The sequence below is a fragment of the Delphinus delphis genome, chromosome 16 (assembly GCF_949987515.2).
Source record: "Delphinus delphis chromosome 16, mDelDel1.2, whole genome shotgun sequence".
Taxonomy (NCBI): Eukaryota; Metazoa; Chordata; class Mammalia; order Artiodactyla; family Delphinidae; genus Delphinus; species Delphinus delphis.
In genome coordinates, this window is record NC_082698.1 from 11,435,953 (window position 1) to 11,462,342 (window position 26,390).

Genomic DNA, 26,390 nt, shown 5'->3' on the forward strand with positions numbered 1-26,390 from the left:
GTGTGTACTTGAAAAGCACGTATATTTTCTTAGTGTTTTCAAGAAAAAGGGTGTCAATTCAATCCGTTGGTGGGTCATTATATCAATTTTGTACAACGAGACCAGCACTAACAGCAAAGAAACAGAAAAGAGAAAAACTGTACCATGTACCATGTAAGGGGAAACACTTCACAAAACTCTTGCTTCTGAAGTTATAGGTATATACATATATGTCTGTTCAAGTCATGCTTTTAAAAGTATTTCTTACTTCAAACATTTGAATACACTATTCAACTCTGGGGTGAGGGCTCATTATCAACTTTATTAATTATTTTATTCAACTGCTCTATGTACTTGCTAATGTTTTGACTGCTTAGCCTAATACTTTGACAGGGTTCTTTTTTTTTTAAAATCTCATGCTTTGTGTACTCTTCCTTCTTAATTTTTGCCTCATATTTTTTCAGACTATGTTGTCAGGCACATACAGATTCAGGATTATTATATCTTCCTGGTGAATTGCTCCATTTATCAGGATGTAATAACTGCCTTTATTTCAAATAATGCTCTTTGCCCTAAAGTCTAGTTTGTCTAACACTGATATTGTAAAAGAAATACATTAGGCATGAAAAAAATACATACAACATAGAACATTGTTAATCCAGTCATATGTCTTCTCCGACCCCCCAGAGCCTGAGAAACAAAGTCCAAATTCCTTGGAAAGGCTCTCAAGGCCCAGCGTGGGCTCCTCCTGTCTACCCTCCTCCCGCCTCCCCACCCCAGCATCCTTGTCTTCCTACAGTCATCCAGAAGTGTGCACAGGCTGGGCCTGGAATGCTGCTCCCCACCCACTTCGGCATGCTGTTCATTCCAGACTCAGAACAAGGGTCACTGGTGTTCCCTGACACATTCCCCATTCCACTCACCCAGCAGAACTGATCGGGTTCTCTTTTGTGATCCCCCTGAACCCTGCTCGTATACGCATCGTGGCATCTCATTTTGGTTTAATGCACCTAATTACTGACTTGCCTGTCTCCCTGACTGAACAGGAAGCTCATCAAGAACAGAAAATTCATGGAGACCTGATCTCATTTAGCTTTACGTCCCAAGTGCATGATATACAGCAGGCTCCAAATGCTGAACAGACAAATGAACGAACGACACAGAATGCAGAAGCAGGCTGGAGTCAGATAATTTGCACTGAATCACATTAGAAGGGTTCAGTATTTGAACTAACAAAGTTAAAGTCATCTGCTCTATTTCAAATAAAGATATCATGGCTGGCAGAGGTAAAGTGTCCAATATTAACTACACAGCTTGTTAAAATCAAAACCCCATATCCCACTCTCAGTCCAGGGCTCTATCCTACCTCTAACACCATAAGTTTCCCTACCATGTGTAACTACTCAGACATCATACTCTCATTTTAAGTTCGTATGGGGCTTTCAGCTCACCACCATCATTCCAGCCACACAAGCCAGAACCTGGGAGACATTCAAAATGCTTTCTTCCTGGGAGTTCCCTGGTGACCTAGTGGTTAGGATTCCAGATTTTCACTGCTGTGGCGTGGGTTCAGTCCCTGGTTGGGGAACTGAGATCCCACAAGCTGCATGATGCGGCCAAAAAAAAAAACAGCTTTCTTCCTCACCAAGTCCTGTTGATTCTACCTCCTCATATCTGATGAATGTTTCACTTCTCTCCATCCCCGTGGCCACTATCCTTGTCCAGAGCCAAGACCTCCTCCATCTAGATCATGAGAAAAGCCCTGGGCAGGCCCACATGCAGCAGACTGTATAACACATAACAGGCACTCAAATATTTACTGAATGCAAGGAGGACTCTAAACGGTTTGGTACTGTAAACCCTTAAGGTAAAAGGCAGGAAGCTGTAAGAATGAGGCTGAAAAACCAAACAGGGACCAACTCAGGAGGCCCACAGGCAGTAAATTCAGGAGACATTTCCTCCAGAGAGGGCAGATTTGCATTTCAGATTGAACACTGGGGCTAGTATGCAGAGGATGGATGGGAGAAGGCAAGCCTAAAGCCAGAGATCCAGGTTACAGGAGTGTGCACGAGGGTGACCTGGTTCCAAATCTGCAACTGTAAGGCTGGACAGAGTCAAGAGATTCTGAGTGACATGGGCACGGCCTGCGTTCCATGTCCTGAGTGAAAAGTCCCAGCTCTACTGCAGTCTTGGAACCCCTTTCAAAACTTCAGGTCCCTCTTTCATAAGCGGGAATTCCATCTAACTTACAGGATTTTTTTTTTTTTTTTTTTTTTGCGGTACGCGGGCCTCTCTCTGCTGTGGCCCCTCCCGTTGCGGAGCACAGGCTCCGGACGCGCAGGCTCAGCGGCCATGGCTCACGGGCCCAGCCGCTCCGCGGCATGTGGGATCTTCCCAGACCCGGGCACGATCCCATGTCCCCTGCATCGGCAGGCGGACTCTCAACCACTGCGCCACCAGGGAAGCCCCTTACAGGATTTTTATGAGGATTAAATGGAAGAATTATGTGAAAGTACCCAGCACAATGCCTGGCACATAAATGTTCAATAACTTTTACCTCAAGTTGGGAAATGTATATGCATTTAAAATTCCAGGTTCCTAGCACTCACTAAATCTCTCTACAGATTTTTATTTCAAGGGTCTACATACGGCTTTTTATTTAAAAAGGAAAGGATAAAAAAGGAAAAACCCAACTTCGATTGTTTTTTACATTAAATCTTAAGGCGATAATCCCTAAAAGCCTTCTGAGAATAATAAATGTTTTATGAAAATATCTCAATGTTTAGATATGCCCCCAAAATTCTGTTTCTTTAGAATGTGAAACAGATACAGGACTCTTGATGCAGCTCAAAATTAGGAACGCAGAAACAGTCCTAGCAACCCAATTCAGGTCCAAATGGCAAATCAAGCATAACTGCCAGCTTCCTCCCCTCCCCTAAAGTCCCCTACACTGGAGAGGGGAAATTTAGAAGCAGTAGAGTCTAAATGAAGGTTAAAATATACTTGGGAAAAAGACACAGACATCAGTAGACTTTAGTTATATACATGAAAATAAGTACTAGGGTCCTAAGTTTTGAGAAACCATAGAAGAACAAAAAACAGAATGGGTAGCTTTTAATCAGCAACAGAAAGACATCTGATAAAAATTCACACCATCCAGAAAATTAAAAAAATTTTAAAGTAAAAATAAAATTCCTACCATCCTACGGAACACAGTAAAAGGTGATAGAACAAAAAGACTGAGAAAAGCACAATAAATGGAAAACATGAATAAAAGGTGAAAATAACTCATAATATATTAATAATTATAAATAAACGTAAAGTTTCAACTTACCAATTAAAAGACAGACTATTAAGTCTCGACTCTTCTATCGGTTTATTTAATTCTAGGCCTATTTTGTTTACCACTGTATGCCTGCAGCCTAGCACAGTGTCTGACACACAACAGGGACTCATTCAATAGTTACTGAACCAAATCATAAACGATGAGCATGTGATTTCTCACAATGAAAGACTTAACTAAAAATTCTGGGAAACTTTAAATTATCTTAAAATCTCTAGCAGGTGTCCACAGCTTCTCACACCAATATAGCGAGAAGCCAGTGGAGGAAGGCCTGAAATAGGCTATATATAACGGGCACAAGAATGGAGGCTGAGTGTGTCTTTTTGAGCCGCTATGACTTTATGCCTGGTACAGTTCCTGGCACACAACAGACACTTCAAAATATGTGTGTGTGTATTTTTTAATCTGTTACTCTTCATTAAGGAGATAAAAATAAATAAAAGCATTAGCAGAGTGTTTGTATAGAGGACATGTTTGAACCATACTGGTCTTGGCATATGTAGCAACTATGCTTAGTAATGGACACTCTGTCACCATTATTAATGCCTACTCCGGAGGCAGAAGGCATTGGAATGGCAGGGAAAACGGCCAGTGGGCTTGTCCCTTCCTTCCACAAAGAAGAGCCATGTAATTGATCTGCTCCAACAAACATATTGCTTTCTAATCCTTCCTTCGAAAGGTATATTCCAATGTGGCACACAATTTCAAAAGAGAAACATTTGAAGTTTGCAAATAGGTTTTAAAATTTAGGATTATTAAGGTTATCTAGTAAAGAGTAGAGCTGCTTACAAATTACAAAAGCATAGTATTTTAGAAATAATGCCAAATTTTAATTAGTGAAACCATTAAAGTAACATACACCCAAAGACATAAGTAGTTTGTCATAAGCTCAATTGTTTGACCCATTAGGTCAACATTTCCACTCTTATTTCAGATCCATTTGGCAGGACATGGCTTCTATTTTCATATGCCCTCTTCTTCCTGGTACACAGAAAACAAGTGATTAAGTACTGTGTGCCTGCAGAGAGCATGACTCACTCATTCCAAGAGCCCAGAGTGATGGCGCTCCCTCAGCCCAAGAACAAGCCTGGGTTTTGCACAGCTGCTGAAGTTTACAGGCAGTTTCACTTGTGTCAAAAAAAAAAAAAGGTGCTAGTGTATGCATACATAATCAGACCCAAGTTTCATTTCCTGCTAAAGACAAAAGGACATTATTGCTCTGAAAAGACAATTACCAACACCAAAGTCAAACAGATGAGGAAAAGTGTTCTACAATGAGGAACTAAAAGTTCCAATGGTTAGCTCATCCATACTTAAATTCTCAAAATTTAATTAGGCCAGAAAAAAAGGTTAAGGAATAATTTGATTCAGATGCCATCTTATAAATGCAAAATTTGATACATGTTTCTCTGAACTCTCTAATAGTAATTATTTTCCAGCATTCAGCAAGCTAAAGAGCTAATCTACTTTAGAAGTTCTAGCAGCTGCTGCTTTCCCAGTGTGAACTCCAGCTCAACGGTCCTGGATCCCGGCTGCTCAATATCACCATCTGGGAGCTGTACAAATACTGATGCCTGGGCCCCATCCTCGAGAGTCTGACTGTTGGGTTACGGTGGGACCCAGGCACAGGTATTTTGTAAATCTCCCCCAGGTGATTCTAACGTACACCCAGGTTGAGAATTACAGGCCAAAGTGATTATAGGTTACTAGTTGGAACCTGCATTAGTAGCTTTAGTTTTATCCTACCTGAGTGATTCAAAGATGATGCCTGTGCCGTGGACAGCTTGAAACTCTTTCATGTAATTAAGAACCATAAACTGAATAAAGAGCTCATAATATATAGTGAATAAGCAAAAAGTTGGTGTAAGCTACTATAAAAAAATACGTTTAAAAAAATAACCCTAAGGGCAAAAAAAAACAACCACCAAAAAACCCTAAGACTAGTTAAAAGATGAGATATACTACCTAGGAAAGGGATCCTAAGAATTTCTAGACTTTTCTATTAAAACTGGGATCTGGCTTCCCTGGTGGCGCAGTGGTTGAGAGTCCGCCTGCCGATGCAGGGGCCACGGGTTCGTGCCCCGGTCCGGGAAGATCCCACATGCCGCAGAGCAGCTAGGCCCGTGAGCCATGGCCGCTGAGCCTGCGCGTCCGGAGCCTGTGCTCCGCAACGGGAGAGGCCACAACAGTGAGAGGTCAGTGTACCGCAAAAAACAAAACAAAACAAAAAAAAAAACTGGGATCTAATTACCGTGCAGCATGAAGGATATTAGAAATTGTTTTTTGGGCAGAAGACCTAAATAGACATATCTCCAAAGAAGACATACAGATGGCCAATAGGAACATGAAAAGATGCTCAACATCACTAATTATGAGAGAAATGCAAATCAAAACTACCATGAGGTACCACCTCACACTGGTCAGAATGGCCATCATTAAAAAGTCTACAAATAACAAATGTTGGAGAGGGTGTGGAAAAAAGGGAACCCTCCTACCCTGTTGATGGGAATGTAGATTGGTGCAGCCATTATGGAAAACAGTATGGAGGTTCCTCAGAAAACTAAAAATAGAGTTGCCATATGAGCTAGCAATCCACTCCTGGGCATATACCCAGACAAAACTATAATTCAAAAGGATACATACACCCCTATGTTCATAGCAGCACTATTTACAATAGCCAAGACATGGAAACAACCTGAATGTCCACTGACAGATGAATGTATAAAGAAGATGTGGCATATATATACATAACAGATTACTCAGCCATAAAAGAATGAAATAAAGTCATTTGCAGCAATATGAATGAACTTAGAGATTATTATACTAAGTGAAGTAAGTCAGAAAGAAAAAGACAAATACCCTATGATATCACATATATGGAATCTAAAATACAACACAAATGAACATATCTATGAAACAGAAACAGACAGACATAGAGAACAGACTTGTGGTTGCCAAGGGAGAGCGGGTTGGGGAGAAGGAAGGATTGGGAGTGTGCGATTAGCAGATGCAAACTAATATACATAAGATGGATAAACAACAAGGTCCTACTGTATAGCACAGGGAACTATATTCAATATCCTGTGATAGGACTTCCCTGTTGACGCAACGGTTAAGAATCCGCCTGCCAATGCAGGGGACACGGGTTCAATCCCTGGTCGGGGAAGACCCCACATGCCGCGGAGCAACTAAGCCCGTGTGCCACAACTACTGAGCCTGCACTCTAGAGCCTGTGAGCCACACTACTGAGGCCGTGTGCCTAGAGCCCGTGCTCGCAACAAGAGAAGCCACGGCAATGAGAAGCCCGTGCACAGCAACAGAGTAGCCCCCACTCACCACAACTAGAGAAAGCCCATGCGCAGCAACAAAGACCCAACGCAGGGACTTCCCTTGTGGCTCAGTGGTTAAGAATCTGCCTGCCAACACAGGGGACACGGGTTTGATCCCTGGTCCAGGAAGATCCCACATGCCACGGAGCAACTGAGCCCTTGCGCCACAACTGCCGGGCCTGTACTCTAGAGCCCGCCAGCCACAAGTAGTGAAGCCACGTGCCTAGAGCCTGTGCTCCGCAACAAGAGAATCCACTGCAATGAGTGGCCCGCGCACCGCAACGAAGAGTAGCCCCCGCTCAACACAACTAGAGAAAGCCCGCACAGCAACGAAGACCCAATGCAGCCATAAATTAATTAATTTTAAAAAAAAGATCCAACGGCAGCCAAAATAAATAAATAAATCTTTAGAAAAAGACAAGAGAAAGAAATAGGATTCTGAAAGCTAAATAAGAGCACAGGTGATCTAACAGTTGGTATTTTCCTTAACTCATTTTAGAGCCGGTAACTGAGATGCATAAAATTAGCACTTCGAACATAAAATAGATGCAACCTTTGTCTCTGCTGGCGTTTAAATAATTTCCTAGCTTTTCCTGAAAACTCTGTTCAAAACTTACTCTCTTCCATCTAGGATCGTCTGTATAGTCATTCTGATACCATAGGTCCTTACCAACAAAAAGCTCTACCTTCAAACACACCATCAGGTCTAGGATCTGCCATTTTAATTGCCCTCAAATGTAGAACTGCTTCTAGATCAAACAAGGGCCACAGCAGAGTGTCCTGTGGGGTGGGAGGTACAGGGGAGAACCTGTACTATTTCAGTCTGGCCAGTTAGGCACTATTCATTCTCATAAACTTTTTTCTTTTTCTTTTTCTTTTTTTTTTTTTTTGAGTACTTAATTAGAACCAAGGCACTGTGCATACAAAGTTATTTCTGGCAAGGCAAGGCAAAAATATATATATACCCATTAAAGTCCACTAGTCACACGGCCAGTTTCTTCCAGGACTTTCCACTCTTAAATAAGACAGAAACAATCACAGACAATTTACAGCTAGAAGGAACTTCAGAGAATCAAATAAAAGAACACCTTTCTTCCCATTTCTTTATGAGGAAGAAAAACAGATTTTCACTACCTTGGAAAAAAACAGAGACTTTGAACTTCAAGACCCAGCTCAAATCTCCCACAGAACTCAGCTCTATCACTGTATCTGTCACTCTAGAATCCTCTGTATGCCTTTCCCTTGTTGGACCACTACCTGGGCTATAGGGTAGAGACAGTATTTTATCCATCTTTTTACCTTGGCACAATGCCTCGCAGACAGATCTTCAATAAATGTTTGTTGAAATAATAAATAAATGACTTCACAGAATTTCAGACTTAATATAATTTGGAAGGAGAAAGGAATAGAATACTAAATTAGTTGTCAGGGCGGAGGGCTGCTTCTTTGAGGAAAGTGAGTATTTGAAAGGTGCAAAGGGGGATAAATGCAATAGCTACTAGAGGTGAATCCTGGAAGTCAAGAAGAACAACTGCCCAGAGGGAGACTAGCAAACTAGAAACTCTGCCAAACTCTTTGGTCTACCCACCACAACTGTTCCCTGGGGGAGGGGAGGGTTATTATGCTGGAAATAGGGAGAAAAGTGTTTATATCTGGCATAAAAGCAATGTATAATGACACCATGAAGCATCATTAATATTATACACGCAAACTACTAAAATTAAGAGCACTGTGGCATGTTTAAAATGTCCCAACATTTCAGTTACATGTTAGGACTATTTCAAATTATATATGTTGACCATTGCAGAAACTGGAATTTGAAGTTTAGTACAAGTAAAAAGAGGTTTCAAAGAATAATATTCATAAATTTTCATAAAGAAAAATTAAGGTACTTTAAATGTATTTTTAAATATCCCACTATGAAGTTAAAGAAATTCAAGGTTAAATGTGAAAGAATCTGCAATTAAAATGAGGTAACTTAAAAAGAAAAAAACAACAGGGAACACTGACCTAAAATCAACCTGTACTTCCCTCAACAGCCTTACCAAAAAGTTGGCAGGAGTGGATGCTTTTTTGTGAATGAGAGCAGTTCCTTTAAGGGTCTCACAGCAACCAGAAAATGAGTCATCTTAACAGAGCATGGGATTTAATTAAGATACTACCAGTATGTGTTCTGATAGTACTATGATGCTAAATGTGCAGTGCTCACCCTCACTTTTTAAATACTACTTAAATATTACTTAATGTATTATCAACAGCTACTGCTAATAAAGTAATGTATTATTTCTCTATTTTGGTAAACATACTCTAATTCAAATATTCTTCTCAGCTCGTTTATGGTCGTCTGACACACATGATTATAACTTAGCCCAGCTAATGAGTAATTTGTTACAGGTTCTATGAGATTGCTGTTACTTCTCAGGTTTGTGTTTGCAAGACTAGATTTTAAAAGTTTATATTTTAAAACATATTTGAACAGGAATAGAACAGTTTACAAAAAGGTTTACAGAGAGATAGTAATGCAGCTTATAAAGATCTAACACATTTAAATCCCCATAAAACCACATCAAGGTCAGACTATGGCTCTGAGAATGCACTGAATCAATACTATAGCCAAATTAGTTCGATTTTCCGATAGTCTAGTATCTATCTGCAAATACATCAGCTAATTTTGTCATAAATCATAAGAACCAAAATCAGCCAACAATCTTTTTTTTTGTTGGCATAGGGCCAGTTAGAGAAAAATAAAAATGTCTTTGGGCCTCATTTATTTTCATTAAAAAAAGATTTATTGAATCCCACAGAATTAAAAGTTAGATTCCCCCGTTTCCTGAATAAAACGACAATGAGAAATTAGTACATATTTTAAAGTTGGTAAGAGATGCAGCGTTTTGGTCTTCTGTTCTTATGTTCTTCATTTAATCCTCCCAACAACCTATTTGCTGCTCAAGGTACACAGAGTCAACCAGAAACTAGAATTATTTCAATTCATTCAATACAATTTTTACAGAAGACCTGCAGTGGGCCAGGTGCTAGGGATATAGTAATGAATCTACATCTCCTTCTCCCTGCTTGGGCTGAGTTAGGCTGGGCAGGTGGGATAAGGGGAAGCCATGCTGCTGGGCATCCTGGAGCAGCACCAAAGTAGCCATGTTCCGAAAAGACCAAGCTGTCAGGGCACCTTTGTTTCTGGCACCTGCATGCTCTATCCTAAAGGCCTGGATACTGCCTCTCCTCTGAAGCCAGCCTTTGGCAAGTCCTGGCCTCTGCTGGCATGGCCAGAACACAAGCATCTAGGAATCAGCGATGCTACAAAGTCCCTCCCCTCTTCGGAAGTGGTTGCCCTGAAGACTTTTTCTCCTCCATTCCCTCTCTGCTTTATGTGCTCTGAAAGGATGTCTGTGAAACTGGATCTGGAACTGGATCTGGAACTCTTGCAAAGTTAGACTGAGAAGGCTTCAGGTTGCTCATCACTGGCTGAAATAGTTCCCATCCAGTACATATCAGTGTTTCTGCTCCAAGATCTTCCCTCTATATATTCCCTCCACAACCTGCAAATGTTCTAAAAACTTAAGAAGAGAAACCTTACAAACTGACTGTGGAAAAACGAGTCAACCTATTATATAACGATATTCCCTGTAACTATATAACTAGTTTTGCAAGAAAAGAGTGAGGACAGGTGAAAGGTCAAAGAACAAACCAATAGTCCCATCATCAGCCTTTTCATTCTACATAGATCCTTCCTCAATGTGCATACTTTGACATTTCAGAGGCTATTTTATTCTCTACATAGGCTACACTATAATGACTATGACAGCTAAATACATTTCAGATATTACCCATAAAAATATAAATCCTACAACTTTGTGGTCAAGAAGGTAGAAAGGTTTATAAAACATTTTTGTCAATATTGAGAAAAACTTGGCTTTGGAGCTAATATGGGGTTAGAAGTCTGGCTCTCCCTCTTATTCTTTGAACTTGGACAAATTACTTCTCTGTGCCTGTAAAATAATAATAAAACCCCTCCGCCTAAGTTTTATTGTGGGGATGACATGAAACAGTACACATAAAGGGCTTAGAACAGTGTCTGGTTCAGAAAAATGCTTAGTAAATAAAAGCGGTTGTTATTAGCTACTACTAATCTCAGTTCACAAAGCAGACAATATGCACAAAAACTTCCCTCTAGCTGTAAAACCTGATTCCAAAAATTGTCATCATTCACCCTACAAAGACTATCTTTTTTTTTAAGCCAAAGAAAGGGGGAAATTTTTTGGAAAGATGTGTTTTGTATCTTGCATGCATAACAATAAATGTTCACAAAATAAGTTTACAGATCTGTTCAATCCAACTGCTAGCCTGTTAGAATATAAAATATGGGGTAAGAAGTGTTCAAGGTATAAAAGTGGTAAGCCATTTTAAAGAAACTGAAAACTAAAGACACTAGAGGAAAAAAACTGGTTATTCAACAGCAACAAAAATGGTTAAAAAGATTTTTACAATATATTTAATAACTAATTTATAAATTAAAATGCCCTATTACATTTTGTCATGGTAAGCGGTGAATTTTTAGCAAACATGATTTTCTAAAAAAGGTAAAGTTAAAAAATTTTTTCAAAGTAAATACCAAATAACACAAAAGTCTAAACTGGATATAGTTGCATAAAATATGATTCTGCAAAACAGATAAAAGTTCTATTTAGATTTCAATTCTGTAATTAATTTCTCATTCAAAAAAGTTTTCATATGACATATTAAAAATAATTTCATTATCAAAAAATAACTAAGTAAAACAGGAATGCATTTTTATGTTTCTGTACATTCTGATAACTAGCATCCCCCTCCAAAAACTGTTCACTGGTATGTATCATTCAGTGTTTCATCTCTCTCTAAATAGTTTACATGCTTATGAATGTTATGTGTATGACAGATGCTCTACCATCTTTTCGTGGTCAGTCTCAGAATAGAATGAAGCAATACGCAGCAGTAAATTATATAACACTGTCCTATCAGACAAAGCTACAAGGACAAGTGGAAGCAGTTTTAAGATTAAAGAGATAAGACTATATCACCCTTGCTCAACAGTGGACTATATTATATTGCTTTTTAAGTCTTTAAATTACAGCCCTTATTCTCAGATAGTGAAACTCCACGCTCAAGAGATTACTGAATGTTTACACAGTGCTTTATCATTTTCCCTGGTTGAAAATAAAACAGTCTAAATATTTTCCTCTGCTGGTCATTACCCTGCAAGAGATATTAGCAGCCACCAAAAAAGCAGTTCTAAGTATGAATACAGACACTCACTAACCTTAAAAAAATGGAAAACCAGAAAAAATACTCAACTACTTAGAAGAAAAAATTTAAACAGTGTTAAAGAAAATACGGAATACCATCACAAAGATTTTTTTTTAAATGATGTTAAATCAGATAGAAAAACAACATAAGTGGAAATGCACCTTTCCTCACATTTATTTCCTTATCCAGCTGGACAGAGATTTTCCACCTAAATTAGAAGACATTTAAAACAGGGCCTAAAATGAGTAATAAGCATAACACAACATCCCATATTTGTGGCAATGATAGTACTGAGAGAAACCTGGACTTAAATTTAATTTGGCTCAACTCAACCAAAAATGCCTTCTGTGTCCTATGCACTCTAAAGCTCACAGATACCAAGATGAGTAGAACGTGGTCCTTGCCTTGAGGAATGCTCTGTCCACTGGGGAAGAAGGAAGCAAACCATTATTATATGATACAGTCAGGGCTATAACTAATGCGTGTACCAAGTGTCTAAAGCACCTGGAAACACAAAAAGGTGACCAATAATTCTGCCCCAGGAATGCAGGCTATGGTGAGCACAGAGTAGGGGTGGCATCTGAACTGGGTCTTACAAAATAAACTAGGCAGGAAAAGAGACTGACAGTAACAAACATTCCAGACCAAGGAAGTGGTCACTTTAGACTTAAATATCAATACTGATCCTCCTGATGCCACTAGAAGAAAAGTCCTCTTTCAAGTTACCACAAACATAAAAATCACAAGGCTCACAGGCTTTTTTGGTCTTATGATACTGCCCTTTAGAAAGAAAAGGACTTGGCCAGTAATTTATTCAGTTGAATAACCAGTAAGAAACTATGAAAGATTTTAAATGCTTTCATTACAAACAATAGCAAAACTGGCTGTAAAAGCAGAGGGAGATGATCCAATAAAATGGAGAATTTTAAATAAGTCTACAGAAAAAGACCTGGAAAACATTTAACAATTAAATGCCATTATTCCATAGGCATTCTTTAGAAAGGCTCTTGAGTATTGGATAGGATAAACTATTTGGTAAAGTCAGGTGTGTGAGATTCTTTATTCATTGGCTATATGTACTTGAACACCTGAAGATCAAAAACAGGCTGTTCTGAAAGATAATGGCCTCTTCCTTCCTCTATATTTTTGGTCTGCTTTAGTCTGTGGTAGGCTGTATCCTAAGAAGTGTGATAAACTTAATTGCAAAGGCTACAACCATTTTATTCAGAAAAAAGTTAATTTGCCTTCTGATATGGACTTTGGATATATAAACAGTAATTCAAACCACATGGCTTAATCCAAAATCTAGGCCCAGGTTTCCCTGTGAATATTCCTTAAAGGCTTAAGCCTGTAGCATGATCATCTGAGCTTCAGCTCAGATGATTGGGTTTAAGTGTCCTTCCACTGAAAGGTAAGCTACTAGCCAGCACCCTAGAAGAGTTGACTTACTTCTCTTGAGGGGAGCAACTTATCCCTAAAGCTGTTAGGACTGGACAGGTTCCTGTGTACGAGAAATGAACACAAACCAAACAGAATGACACATAATTCATTTAAAGCCATCTATTCAGAGGACTCCTGGGACCTTACCTCCTTCCATGTAATTCCACCAGCTTGGTTCATCTCTGTCAATCTTAGAGGCTAAGAGAAAGGAGAGAGTAGCCCTAGAAATGGAGACAACCACATCCACCTCTATCTACATATGCTTCAATTCACTGTCCCAATACACAGGTGACCTAGAGATTTCCTGAGTGTTTTTCATGAAACACATCAATTCTTGTCCTCAAAGAGGTACACTGAACAAACACTTAAATTGGCACTGTTTCAAAAACATTTCATTATGCACAAGGACCAAAAAGTCCAACCCTCATTTTATAGCTGAGGAAATGAAGTACAGAAAAGTGTTCTGTCCAATGAGTTAGAGGTGATGTCAAGTTCCATCCAGCTGCCATAGTTAATTTTAAGCTCTTAAGAATCCAAAGAGTCGGCTCTTTGACAGCCTGGGGAATTTTGCAATCTACTTTTCTTCAGTCTGCACTTGAAGCCTTATCCAAACATTGTGGGTGGGGTGAGGGGAGAAAGACCAGGCAAATGATCAAATCAGGAAAAACGGAGAAGAGAATGACTGGAGACGGGCCAAAATTAGCCTATCTACAACACCTCCTGTCTCAAGATTATCAAAGAACCTTATCTGGGTGCAGTAGTTTCTCTTCCATTCTGAATAGAGGAAATAAAATGTAATAGCAAGAAAATACATCCAAAACCTAGAAAAAAAAATAAGTTCTCCTTCACTGCTCTAGCAAATCAACGAGCAGGCCTTCCTAGGCAAGCAGTGGGACAGGCCAGAAAGTGTTCTGGGGGCCAATTCTACTCTCTGTGACCTCAGTCAAGTTACTCAACCTTTCACACCTGTCTCCTCACCTGAGAAAGAGGATATCACCTCACCACCTGCTTTGTAAGGTTGTTGTGAGGACTGGGAATAATATATTAAGGGACCAGATCCTTGGAAACCCTCCTATAAATGGTAACTGCTGTGATGTATATGAAAAGTTCGTTTGCGCCTTTCATACTTTCCAATTCATACCACGTAAATTCTTTTGTCTAGATTACATACAAGAATTACAAGTAAACTTGAAATGCTCTGGCTGTTTCTTTCAAGAACTCTGTTCTCTTACTTCTCCTAAAATGAAAGATCTGCAGTGATTAGGAAAAAGGACTGGCAACCTCAAAGGGGGAGGTGCTCTGGGGCCCCCTCAAGGGAAACCGCCCCCCCCGACTGTCAGCTCTCTGAGGGCAGCGACTGCCCTGTTTAACTCACCACTGTGACCTAGTTTTCCTAATGCAGACTAATCGTTGTAGACTTAGACATCTCATGACAGCTTACATGACACCCAAACATGGACCCACAAGAGTGTATCTCACAATACTGAGTCACACAAAAATATTAAAAGTTGAACATTACGATACAGTTTAACTGTAATACTAAAATTAAAAAAAAAAAAGGCGCTGTAAATCGAGTGCCTAGAGGTAACCAGAATGAAGTCACGCCTTTAATGATAAAGGACCACCAGAAACACACCAGCTTCACAGGCACTGAAGCTCCGGCAGGATGTTCCACTGAACTGGCGTGATCGCCTCTGGCCTGAGATCGGGATTCGAACCCAGAACTTGTCCCGAAGGACGGGCAGAGGCCACTCCTGAGAGGAAGAGGCCTTTAAGGCCAGGCGCACCTCGCTCGAACTTTCTGGTGGGCGCCGGCCCGACCCCGACTGCGGGCGGCTCGACTCACGTCCCCTCTCCCGGGCAGCGGAGCAGATCGCGACGCGGAAGCGCGCTCGGAGGGACGAGGGTCGTCAGTCCTTTGTCCCCCGCAGAGGGGCAGGGGCGACGGCAGCGCTCCCTCCTCTCAGGAAATAATGACAGACCGCGCGCCCTCGCTCGAGCCCGCCCCGCCCCGCCCGCCAGGGCCGCAGGAGGCGCCAGATCCGCAGCCCCCGGCCGAGGGGCCCCGGCCGCGCCCCCTCCTCGCCCCCCGCCCGCCCAGGGCGACCCCGTGCCGCCAGCCTCACCCGGTCGGAGATGGAGGCTGCCGTCGCGGCGGCTGCACCACAGCGCGCGTTCGTCCTGCTGCAGGATGTAGTGGTCCTTGGCTTGGAAGAGCTCCATGCCGGCCCCGGACGCTGAGGGAGGCGGCGGCGGCCCGGGCGCGCCAGCGGCTCTGCAGTCCCGCGACCCCGCGACCCCAGAGGCGGCGGTTCGCGCGGGGCGTCCTCGTCGGCCGGGGCCGCCAGAGCCCGCGCTTCGGGGAGCGGCGGCTGAGGGAGCACCCCGGCTGCCAGACCCGCGGGAGGAGAACGTGCTGCGGCAGCGGCGGCGGCGGCCTTGGGAGGCCTCTCCCCCCGGCTCCGCCCCTTGATCGGCCCCGCCCCCGCTCCCCTTCATGGCTCCTCCCCCTGCCCCACCCCTTCCCCGGCTTCTCCCCTGACTTCTCCCAGGCTCCACCCCCTCCCCGTCTCCTCCCCGCTTCTCTCTCCTTTCCGTTCCTCTTCCTGCCCATTCCCGCCGCCTTCTTCTCCAGCTTTTCCTGGGTTTCTCCGCCTGATTCCTCCCCCGAGGCTCTTCCTCCTCCCTCTTCTCTCCCCATCCAAGCCCCCTCCTCCTCCTCCCGCTCTTTCCAGGCCCCGCCCCTGGCGGGCCCGCTTTCCCAACCCCGGGGACTGCGGGCAGAACACTGGCCTGGATGAGACAGGCTGGCCGCCTTACTGCCCTGCGGCCTTTGGAGCAGAAGCCCACTTCTGGGGCCTCCCCTCCCATGCCAGCAGGTTATTCGTTACTTTCAGCAGCCCTGAGAAAAGCCAGGCCGACTCCCTAAATCCAGCCTGAAACCCGCCCCCTCTTCCCCCGGGCCTGTACTGCCCGCAGAGACCCAGACTAGGAGAGCTGGGAAATGCGACCTAAGGGGCTGGTTGCAGGGGTCTGTCACCAGCCAGGCTCTCCACAGAGCTGGGGCGTCTTCTGTTTTGGAATTTCCTCTTAGAACCTTGCAACATTTGACAACAGCAAACATTCAATAAATGCATATCAACGAGAAGCATGTAACAATAGAAATTAAACAAGTATTACCAGCACGGGGCTCTAAATAACGAGAAGGAAGAGAGCAAAGTCCATAAGCTATCATGTCCCGAATTAAGCAGGACGCATGTGAGAAGACAATAAAATGTCAAGGAAGTAAAAGGGGTCTAGTTTGACAAGGATAAGGTGGCTGGAGAACCTCTTGTGGAAGGAGGAAGCCCTCCCAAGTATCTTCGAGCTATCTTGAAAGGCCAGGTGGTATGTTGAACTGAATGGGGCTTGAGAGTCAGGACCTCAGTTCCAGGCCCCACGCCAGGGGTGATCTAGATGTGTGATCTTGGGAAAGTCTCTTGGTCTCAGATGGCGGTTGAACTAAATGACCTTTAATTACACTCCCAGTTTTATGAGTAAATGAATCTTTCTACTCCTATCTCCTGCCTTTTCTAATGCCTTAGAAAGGAAGAAGGAAAAAACAAACAAAAACGAGGTAGAAGAAAAGCAAGGCAATGCTTTTAACCTTCTGCTAGATAAAAGTGAGAGGGCCCAAAAGCAGGAAGGAGTTCCACATTACTAATTATTCCAGCCCACACTGGTTTCTCAGTTGAATATCCATAGCACAGGAAGTCCCATGATGACAAACTGTCCTGGAATCTGTGATAAGTACTATGCCTTTGGGACTGTCCAGACATCTCAACCTAAAGGTCAATAGGAGCAATTACTATGGCAAATGAGGTGAGTTGGACAAAGAAGAAAATGGCAATAAGATGGTGGAAAGAAGATTCAGTGGAGCCATCAGTTTCGGATTTATTGTTGAATTCAGCCATGGGTTGACTTTCCTTAGCAAAAATGAATAGATAATGAGAAAGTCTTATGAAGACAGGGTGTTCTGCAAATTACTTCTTTATTTTTTAATGAATCACATTGCCAGATGTGAGGAAAATAATGCTATTGTAACTTTTGAAACAATTGCTTAGTTGATTGAAACTTTCCCTGATGTTTTAAATCAGTGGTTCCAACCATAGCTACCTAGTGGAATCACTTAGGGAGTTTTTCAAACATACCAATACTAGGACCTCAGGCCAATTAAAGCAGAATTTAATTGAGATGGGCTCTGGCAACAGTATTTTTTTTTTCTAAGCTCCCCAGAGTATTCTGATATGCAGCCAGGATTAAGCACCACTGTTTTAAATGAAATTAAATGGAAAAATCTGCCTGACAGCAGCTTAGTGGAAAACACCAGTCAGTCATTAACTCAGACCAGTGTATGCGGGTGATGACCTGTAAATCCAGAGTTAACAAGCAGAGCCCTTAGGAGAGAGAAAACCTGAAGATGTTCCTGGAATCTATCTGACCCAGATGCACAGTGCTCTCTCCCTCTCACTCTGAATGCATGCTAGAGCCCGGCCTGGCCAAGCAGAATGAGTGAAAAGAGTAAATACTGTGTCCCTAGCAGATATCACATCCTCAGTCTCCTGCCACAGGTGTCTTGTCTTGTTCCTGCTAAGGACTTCCTGAACCTCAAATACTCTTTACCTGCCAGGTGCTCCTGACACTGCAGCTTCTCTACTCCCTGGCTGGCCTCCCCATCCTTGGCCTGTGGCTATCTGCCAACCTTCATCACTCTCTTCCAGTTTCCTAATTCAAGGCCCTCCTGCCCTTGAATGGTGCCACCCAGTTTATGGTAGAAAGTTCATGTGATGCTGTTCTGTTTTTTAAACATGAATGACCATCATGTGTATTATATATGTTTTACATGTATCATATATTTATACTAGTTTAAGTATATCCACTAGGAAGTTAGGTTCTAGCCTGTTCTATCTGATCTTAGTCAAGTCACTTAATCTCTTTTAGTGTCAGTTTCCTTATTTATTAAAAGAGATTACCACTAACGGTTCTTCCAGCCCTGAAATCAGTGAATGTGAGGAAATGTGTCCACATAGTTAAACTCAGGCAAATAAGGATGGTAAAAGACTCAACTCTGATTATCGATTTGGCCTTCAATGTCATGCTTATTATTTGTTTCTGAGATTTGGGGGTTATGATTAGATTCTAGTGTCCTGTGGTGAAATTTGACTTTTAACATCATCTCCTGTCTACTTGTCTACAGTCTTGTATGTTGTTTGTCTACGAGAACTTTCTTCAGTATTGTTTGTATATGAGAAATCTTCCAAAGGAGATATATTTTTTTAAATACATGTTCTGCCTGCCAGGAGGCTGCTGATTTCTTCAGTCAGCAGTCAGAGCGGTTAAGACCCCAAGATACTCACAAGCCAAATTTTCACATTTGACCAATCATCAGCCGATATCTCCTGGATTTGACTGCCATACCTCCTCCCATAACTTCATGAAGTTACAACTGGAAATTGTAACAACCATTTTGGAGCTTTGACATATGTAAAATTGTTCATTTGAGAAGCACCATGGAACAAAAAGGGAAAAGTCTGTTGCATTGGTCTAAATGAGAGATACTTTTGTTTAATAGAGATCATCTCTCCTCCATTGTTATACTTTGGGGGTTAATAAGTACTGGCTTTTTAGTTGTACAGTCTGATAAAGTTGTCAAGGACCCAAGTTATTGTTTAAACCAGCTATAATAGTTCTTTTGCATGTGTGTGTGCGTGTGTGTGTGTGTGAGAGAGAGAGAGAAAATGAAATATGTTTTCTGCATCTAATCTTTCTCCTTCCAGAGGAAAGATAATTAGCCTTTTACAGTGATAATTTCATATTTGTCTAAAGCCAGCTGTCTCTCACTTCCTCTGTGTTATGTATTTACTTTCCAATTTTAAAAATAGCTTAAAAATTAGAGAGTTCTGGGGGCTTCCCTGGTGGCGCAGTGGTTGAGAGTCCGCCTGCCGATGCAGGGGACACAGGTTTGTGTCCCAGTCTGGGAAGATCCCACATGCCGCGGAGCGGCTGGGCCCGTGAGCCATGGCCACTGAGCCTGCGCGTCCGGAGCCTGTGCTCCGCAACGGGAGAGGCCACAACAGTGAGAGGCCCGCATACTGAGAAAAAAAAAAAAAAATTAGAGAGTTCTAAATAAGCTAATTTGAAGAAAAAAGTCCAAGGTATACTGTTAAATAGCAAAAGTCCTAGCTGCAGAGTTGTATTTTAACGTATCCCATTTGGGTTTTTAAAGGGGAGAATGGAAGAGATATTATGTTTTTATAAGCGCAGAACATTTCTGAAACAAAACACAGGAAGTGTGGTTACTTCTGAGGAATGGAAATGGGGGTGGGGGGATACTCAGGAATGGCAAGAAGGAGGGTAGAAACTTCCTTTTCACTTTATATTCCTGTATGCTGTTTTGATTTGTGTGTGTGTGTGCTTTTATTGCTTTAAATTAAAAAAAAATAGTTAAATACGTGTGTGTCTAAAGCACATTCTTCCACCACACACAAAAACATATTTTTAGGTAACTTATTACCTAGGGGTTTAGAACCTTTTGCATTGACAAGCCAGGAGTCCAGGGCAAAGCTCTTTCTATTCTTCACACACTGCTTAGTAGTTTTGAGCTTTCCTAAAACCTTAAATGCTGTCAAAGTGAGCTATAGTTAAGTATATAAGCCATTTTTCTGCACTGTATCCTCTTTTACACGGAATATAGGAAGAGTATTTTTCTTTGACACCTTTTCTAAACCACAGCAGTAGCTGTGGCTTCTCCTTCCTCTGCCAATTGCAACTCTCAGGCTGATGGCCTGTTGGGGCCTGTACCATCGTAAATCAATAACAATTGTCAAAAGTGCCTTCTGTTAGATAATCATTTTAGAGATTTTTCAGAGAATACTTTGTGCTGTACCAGAAAACAATGGCGGGGGTGGGCTGGAATTACTCCTGTAGGAACTTGGTACATCTTTTGGAAAAGCTGCCCAGTGGAATTTCTTCTCCTGGTTAAAGATAAATAATAACAGCTCACAGCATTTCACCATTTCATAAGAGTAGCACTTAGTAACAGGAAATATAGGGTTTTGGTTTCCCTAATTCTACTCCATCGTTTTCCCTCAATTTTACAGCAATTCTTAAATTTACTTATTATTTATTTATTTTTGGCTGCATTGGGTCTTCGCTGCTGTGCGCGGGCTTTCTCTAGTTGCAGCCAGCGGGGGCTACTCTTCGCTGTGGAGCGCCGGCTTCTCACTGCGGTGGCTTCTCTTGCTGTGGAGCACGGGCTCTAGGCACACGGGCTCAGTAGTTGTGGCTCACAGGCTCAGCAGTTGTGGCTCGCGGGCTTAGTTGCTCCGCGGCATGTGGGATCTTCCCGGACCAGGGCTCGAACCAGTGTCCTCTGCATTGGCAGGCAGATTCTTAACCACTGCCCCACCAGGGAAGCCCTTTACAGCAATTCTTCAAAGAGCCTGAGGAAGCACAGTGAAGGGTGTGTGTTGGGGGAAGGGTGCTGGGCTGCTCCTGACCAGGTGAGCATAGGGAGTGGGGGTTATGTAGTTGGGGGAAGAGAGCGATGCGGTGTGATTTGCAAAGTCTCCATGATGAGGCCCATGATGGGTAACCAGAGACCAGCTGCAAATGTGGCAAATACATCTTCGAAATTTGGCCATCACTCTAATAGTTGCTGTTTCTCGAAAATGGTGAGATACTAGCATTGAGGTTGCCTGTGAGCAGTGGACCACTTCTCACGGTTTTTCACATCACTCTTCTATGATTTAATCAAGTAGGGATTCTAGGTTGTAGGGGTGATGCTTATAAAGCCACAACCCAAGCGGTTCAGTCCATGGCAGCATCAAAGCTGAAAAAAGAGCCATTCCATACATATCTGAGAAAGCTCCAGTCCTTTGAGTATTTCTCAAATACTATAAAGGCCTCTGTAAGTTTTTGTTTTGTTGTTTATTTTTAATCTATTTCTTTTCTGCTCATCATCATCCTATGGCACAGATACTCCCATACCTCTCCTCTCCAACCTCCTCTCCAGCTTCCTTTCCCCTTTTCAGCTCTTTGCTGTGAAATCTGACCACTCAGGGCTATTTCCCCTGGAGAGGCCTGGCCTTCCTTGGAGGATGGGAGAGAGGAGGAAATGGAAGACTACGCCAGAAAGCTCTCCAGCTGTGGGGAAAAGGGGACAGGCTGGGAACACTCAGACACTAACAAGTCTATCCCATCACTTCAGCATGAGCCTATTTCTCCCTTGGGATTTGGTTAAACTATTTTCATTTTGAATGGGAAAAAATATGGCCTGTAAACAATTTTATTTGGGGCCCTTACATTTAAAAAGCCCCAGGTTACTATCTGGACTTTTCTTCCCTTATGATTTCACAATTGGAACTCAAGTATCTGGCTCAGAGAAAGAGAGCAAGCTTCGGGGAACTGGTATCTGCCAGCAGAGATGGACACGCACTGGATCTGAAGGCATTCCCCAAAGCAACGCCAGTTCCTTGTTTGCTGCTGACCCGGCCTATTTGGAGCAAATTACTTACTGTTCTGCCTGTCGAGCTTGGAGCTGAGAAATCCAGGGGTGGCGGGGGATGAAGAGAGACAGGTAGGAAGGATCAGTGCCAGGAGGCAGGCAGTTTAGATGAACTCGCTTGTCTTATTCTTCCTACCCCCTCCCCCATTCCCAGCAAGAGGCTAACAGAGCCCTGGGTCCCCGCCCACTTCCCCTGTTTACCTAAGCCTGAGGTACTTGGGCAAATCTCCAACTCCCGAAGGTCAGTTTCCCTTATGTAAAATGGAGATAAAATAGAAAACTTTCTTCACAAGTTTATTGCCAGGATTAAATGAACTTGTCTTTGAAAGGGTGTCCCAAACTATGAAGTGTTAAAGAAATGTTATTGTATAATTTTTTTTAAATGTACTTTATGTGTAGTTTTCCCCTCTAGATCTCAGCTTATTTGATGGATTTCTAACATGTTACATAGATTTTTAACATATATATTACATACCTAATACGTATATATTAATATATATTAAAGAAGAAATATGTTAATAGGTATGATTCAGATGTTTTAGCTCAAATCATTGGGAAATAAAAGTAATAGATATTAATCATATAACTAGAAGGATGTTTAGTCTTGATTCCTTTTGGGCTGCACCCCGCAGCCCAAAGACTGAAGAAAGCCTTCAGTCTTCTTCAGCCTTGAGACTGAAGAAAGAACCCAGAGACAGTGACAGAGACATCAACAATTTATTGGATAAGAGATCTCACGCATCCAAAACAAAGGTCCTAGAGGGAACCCACACTGTGGGTGGTGAAAGGCAGTAATCTTTGCTACTCAGGGGAGAAGGAGGCTACCATTTATAGGGGGGATTGATGTCAGGTTGGTTCATCAGTTACCAGGGAAACCAGCGGCTGGGGCAGGGGGCAAGCATGTAGACAGTTACTAATTAAGCCCTACAATTAAGAGGATTGGATAATCGTGTGAGAGAAGCAGGGCCTGGTCGAACAGGGCATGTACAGGGAGCAAGAGAACAGCCATCTTGAATGACCTAACCACACAGATTTCCAACCAGAGACAGAGGATTTGCCCTGAGGCTAATGAAACTTAAGCTTCAGGAGTTCTGTTTGTTTTAATACTCCATTTCAAGTTATTACAAAATAATGGCTATATTTCCCTGTGCCATAAATATAACCTTGTTGCTTATTTATTTTACATTAAGCTTCAGGGCTCTTGGATTTCATCCAAAGCCCTGTACATAATTCTGTATTCATTATTTTGTATTCTTCTTTCTAAAGAGGACCTGCCATACGTTAAAAAAGCTTCAGGTGCCACAAACCTTGATCCCAACACTAGCATAAAAGAATGTTCTGGGCTCTACATCCCAGGAGAATTTGGGGCCTGCTCTTGGTCTTCTCTTAATTTGTCCTTCCCTCTTTGGTCATCCTCTTGTATCATTTTAGCTCCTCCCCTCTTTCTAAATTCAAATATACTTTCTATTACCCCTAATTCACTAATCCACTAACACTCACATAGCTGGGTGAACACACACACACACACACGCACACACACACTGACTTCTATCAAGAGATAAATTTAGAGACTGGAAACAGTGTGTTCAAGGATAGCACCATTCATCCCAAATGACTCAGAGAGAGCTATTCCAGTTAATGTGGAGCCCTTACCGTGAAAATAGAGCTAGGAAGAATTCTTTCATTCAATAATGCTAAGGTTGTACATGTTCCAAGAGTGGATTCAAAAGTACTATAAATAGGAAGAAAGTGTTTTCATCATGTGATATTAGACTAGGCTGTCTTTGGAAGAAAAATAGCACTCCATGTACCAGGTGTGCTTATCTTTGAGGGATTCAGAAGGAACCTGGCTACACCACACCTAGTCAGGGAAATCCCTGGGAGCAAGCAAGGCACCACAGTCCTTCCCCGGTTCATAGGAGCCCTGGCTCACTCCCCCACACCTGCTCCCGCACGCGATCCAGAGCCGCCAGAGGAACATCCTCAGTCACATCAGGATGAAGCCTGAAGGGACAGGTATTTGGGGAGATAAAGCACAGGTCCTAACCTGTTGGAAGGGTTGGAATTCTCAAAATTGGGGCTGGGAGACGTCAGACTGCAAGGGGAATTAAAGGAAGGCAGGAGACAGACCCTCAAAAATGGGAGATGGAAACGAGGAGCCAGGTAGTAACCATTCAGAATACTCCCTGAAGGCCTGACCTGAGCGGGTGGGCCTCACCCACCACGACCCTGAGTGGCAGGAGGAAAAGAGTAAGTTAGATGAAGGCAAAACTTCCAGCCCCACTACTGGACGGCTTCAGGTTGCTTATCTGACATTTCCATGAAAGCTCAGTCTAGACCCCTGTAGCCAGCAGAATACAGATAACAGATATGAGAGCCTAATCCCTGGAACCTGTAAATGTTACCTGATATGGAAAAAGTATCTTTGAAAATACGTTGGGATATCTTGAGATGTGATTAAGGCTCTTAACCTGGATTACTCAGGTGGGCCCCAAATGCAGTCACATGTAACCTTCCAAGAAGGAGGTTGAGGTAGATCTTGAAAGTTCTCATCACGAGGAAAAAAAATTTGTAACTCTGTGTGGTGATGGATGGAAACTAAACTTATGCTAATCATTTCACAATATATACTGATATCAAATCATTATGTTGTACATCTAAAACTAATACAATGTTATATGTCATTTACATCTCAATTTTAAAAAGGGGGATGCTAAGCGAGATTTTACACACACGGAGGAGAAGGTGATATGAAGACAGAGCTGAGAGACACTTGAAGATGTTGGCCTTGAAGATGGAAGAGATATGCCCACAGCCAAGGAATGCCAAGCCACCAGAAGCTACACAGGCAAGGAGCTGATTCTGCCCCAGAGCCTCCAGGAGGGAGCAGGGTCCGGCTGACAACTTGATTTTGACCCAGTGAGGCTGATTCTGCACTTCTGAGCACCAGAACTATAAGCGAACAAAGGCGTGTTGTTTTAAGTCATAGGAAACTAATACAATCTCCATTAGAATTCTGCAGGTGTTCGGTCTGGCAAAGATTGGCAGAGACAGGCAGCACTGGCTTCTAGTCATCAGATGCAGCAATGATTCCTCATGGGTTACCAGGGAAGAGGACTACTGTGCCAGGACCCCTCCTGACCTGCAGGGGACTGTATTTGTTTCCTAGGGTTGCCATACCAACTACCACAAACTCGGTAGCTTAAAACAACAGAAATTTATTCTGTCACCATTCTGGAGGCCAGAAGTTCACAATCAAGGCGTTGGCAGGATTGTTTCCTTCTGGAGGCTCTGAGGGAGAATCCCTTCCATGTCTCTCTCCTACTTTCTGGTAGATTCCATGATCCTTGGCATTCCTTGGCTTGTAGCTGCAGAACTCCAATCTCTGCCTCTGTCTTCATGTGGATCTTCACATGGCCTTCTCCCCTGTATCTCTGTGTATCTTTTCCTTTTCTGTCTCTCATAAGGACACCTGTCATTGGATTTAAGGACCACCCTAATCCAAGATGATCTCATCCAGAGATCTTTAAATTAATTACATCTGCAGATATCAAAAACAAAGGGCTTCCCTGGTGGCGCAGTTGAGAGTCCGCCTGCCGATGCAGGGGACGCTGGTTCGTGCCCCGGTCCGGGAGGATCCCACATGCTGTGGAGCGGCTGGGCCCGTGAGCCATGGCCATTGAGCCTGCGCGTCCGGAGCCTGTGCTCCACAACGGGAGAGGCCACAGCAGTGAGAGGCCCGCGTACCGCAAAAAAAAACCCCAAAAAACCAAACAAACTTATGGCTACTAAAAGGGAAAGGTGGGGGCGCATAAATCAGGAGTTTGGGATTAACATACACACACTACTATATATTAGTTAACCAACAAGAACCTACCGTATAGCACAGGGAACTCTACGAAATATTCTGTGATAACCTATATGAGAAAAGAATCTGAAAAAGAATGACTATATGTATATGTATAACTGAATCACTCTTCTGTAACTGAATCAACTATACTCCAATAAAATTTTTTAAAATAAAATAAAATAAAAATCAACCTAAAAAATTAATTACATCTGCAAAGACCCTATTTCTAAATACGGTCATATTCGCAGGTACTGAGTGTTAGGACTTGGACTTATCTTTTTGGGGGGACACTATTCAACCCACTGCAGGGGCCGTACCCCTCCCACTCAGTGGCGGAACGGCAGAGGACTCCGGCAATCATCTAGCCTCATGAAGACTCCACAAGCTGGAGCAAATTGTCATAGGATCAGGCAGCACATTATTGACATCAGGCCTCATAGAAACCAGCTGTGAGGAATTTCTAATCCAGTATGATTCCCACCACACTGCCTAGCCTGTCTCTAATTCCCTACCTAGGAACCATGCTATTTCATTCCCAATCAGCTTCAGATATACACCTCGCTCATCTTCACACGATTGCTTTTGGCAGAAAAGACAAGCATACCATAC

General features: G+C 42.6%; 1 protein-coding gene across 6 annotated transcripts in view; it reads right to left on the reverse strand.

The window, feature by feature from the left end:
- INPP5F (inositol polyphosphate-5-phosphatase F) overlaps nt 1–21,961 on the reverse strand; it is a 98,722-nt gene extending 76,761 nt beyond the window's left edge. For 3 of the 6 annotated variants that reach the window (XR_009522389.1, XM_060033952.1, XM_060033957.1), the window contains exon 1: nt 15,513–15,708. Coding sequence is in view for 2 of the 6 variants with exons in the window: in XM_060033952.1 (XP_059889935.1) it covers nt 15,513–15,609 (97 nt within the window). In the remaining 4 variants the exon portion in view is untranslated. The other 3 variants (XM_060033955.1, XM_060033953.1, XM_060033954.1) reach the window with 3 other exon arrangements.
- Between the last annotated feature and the right edge of the window lie 4,429 nt (nt 21,962–26,390).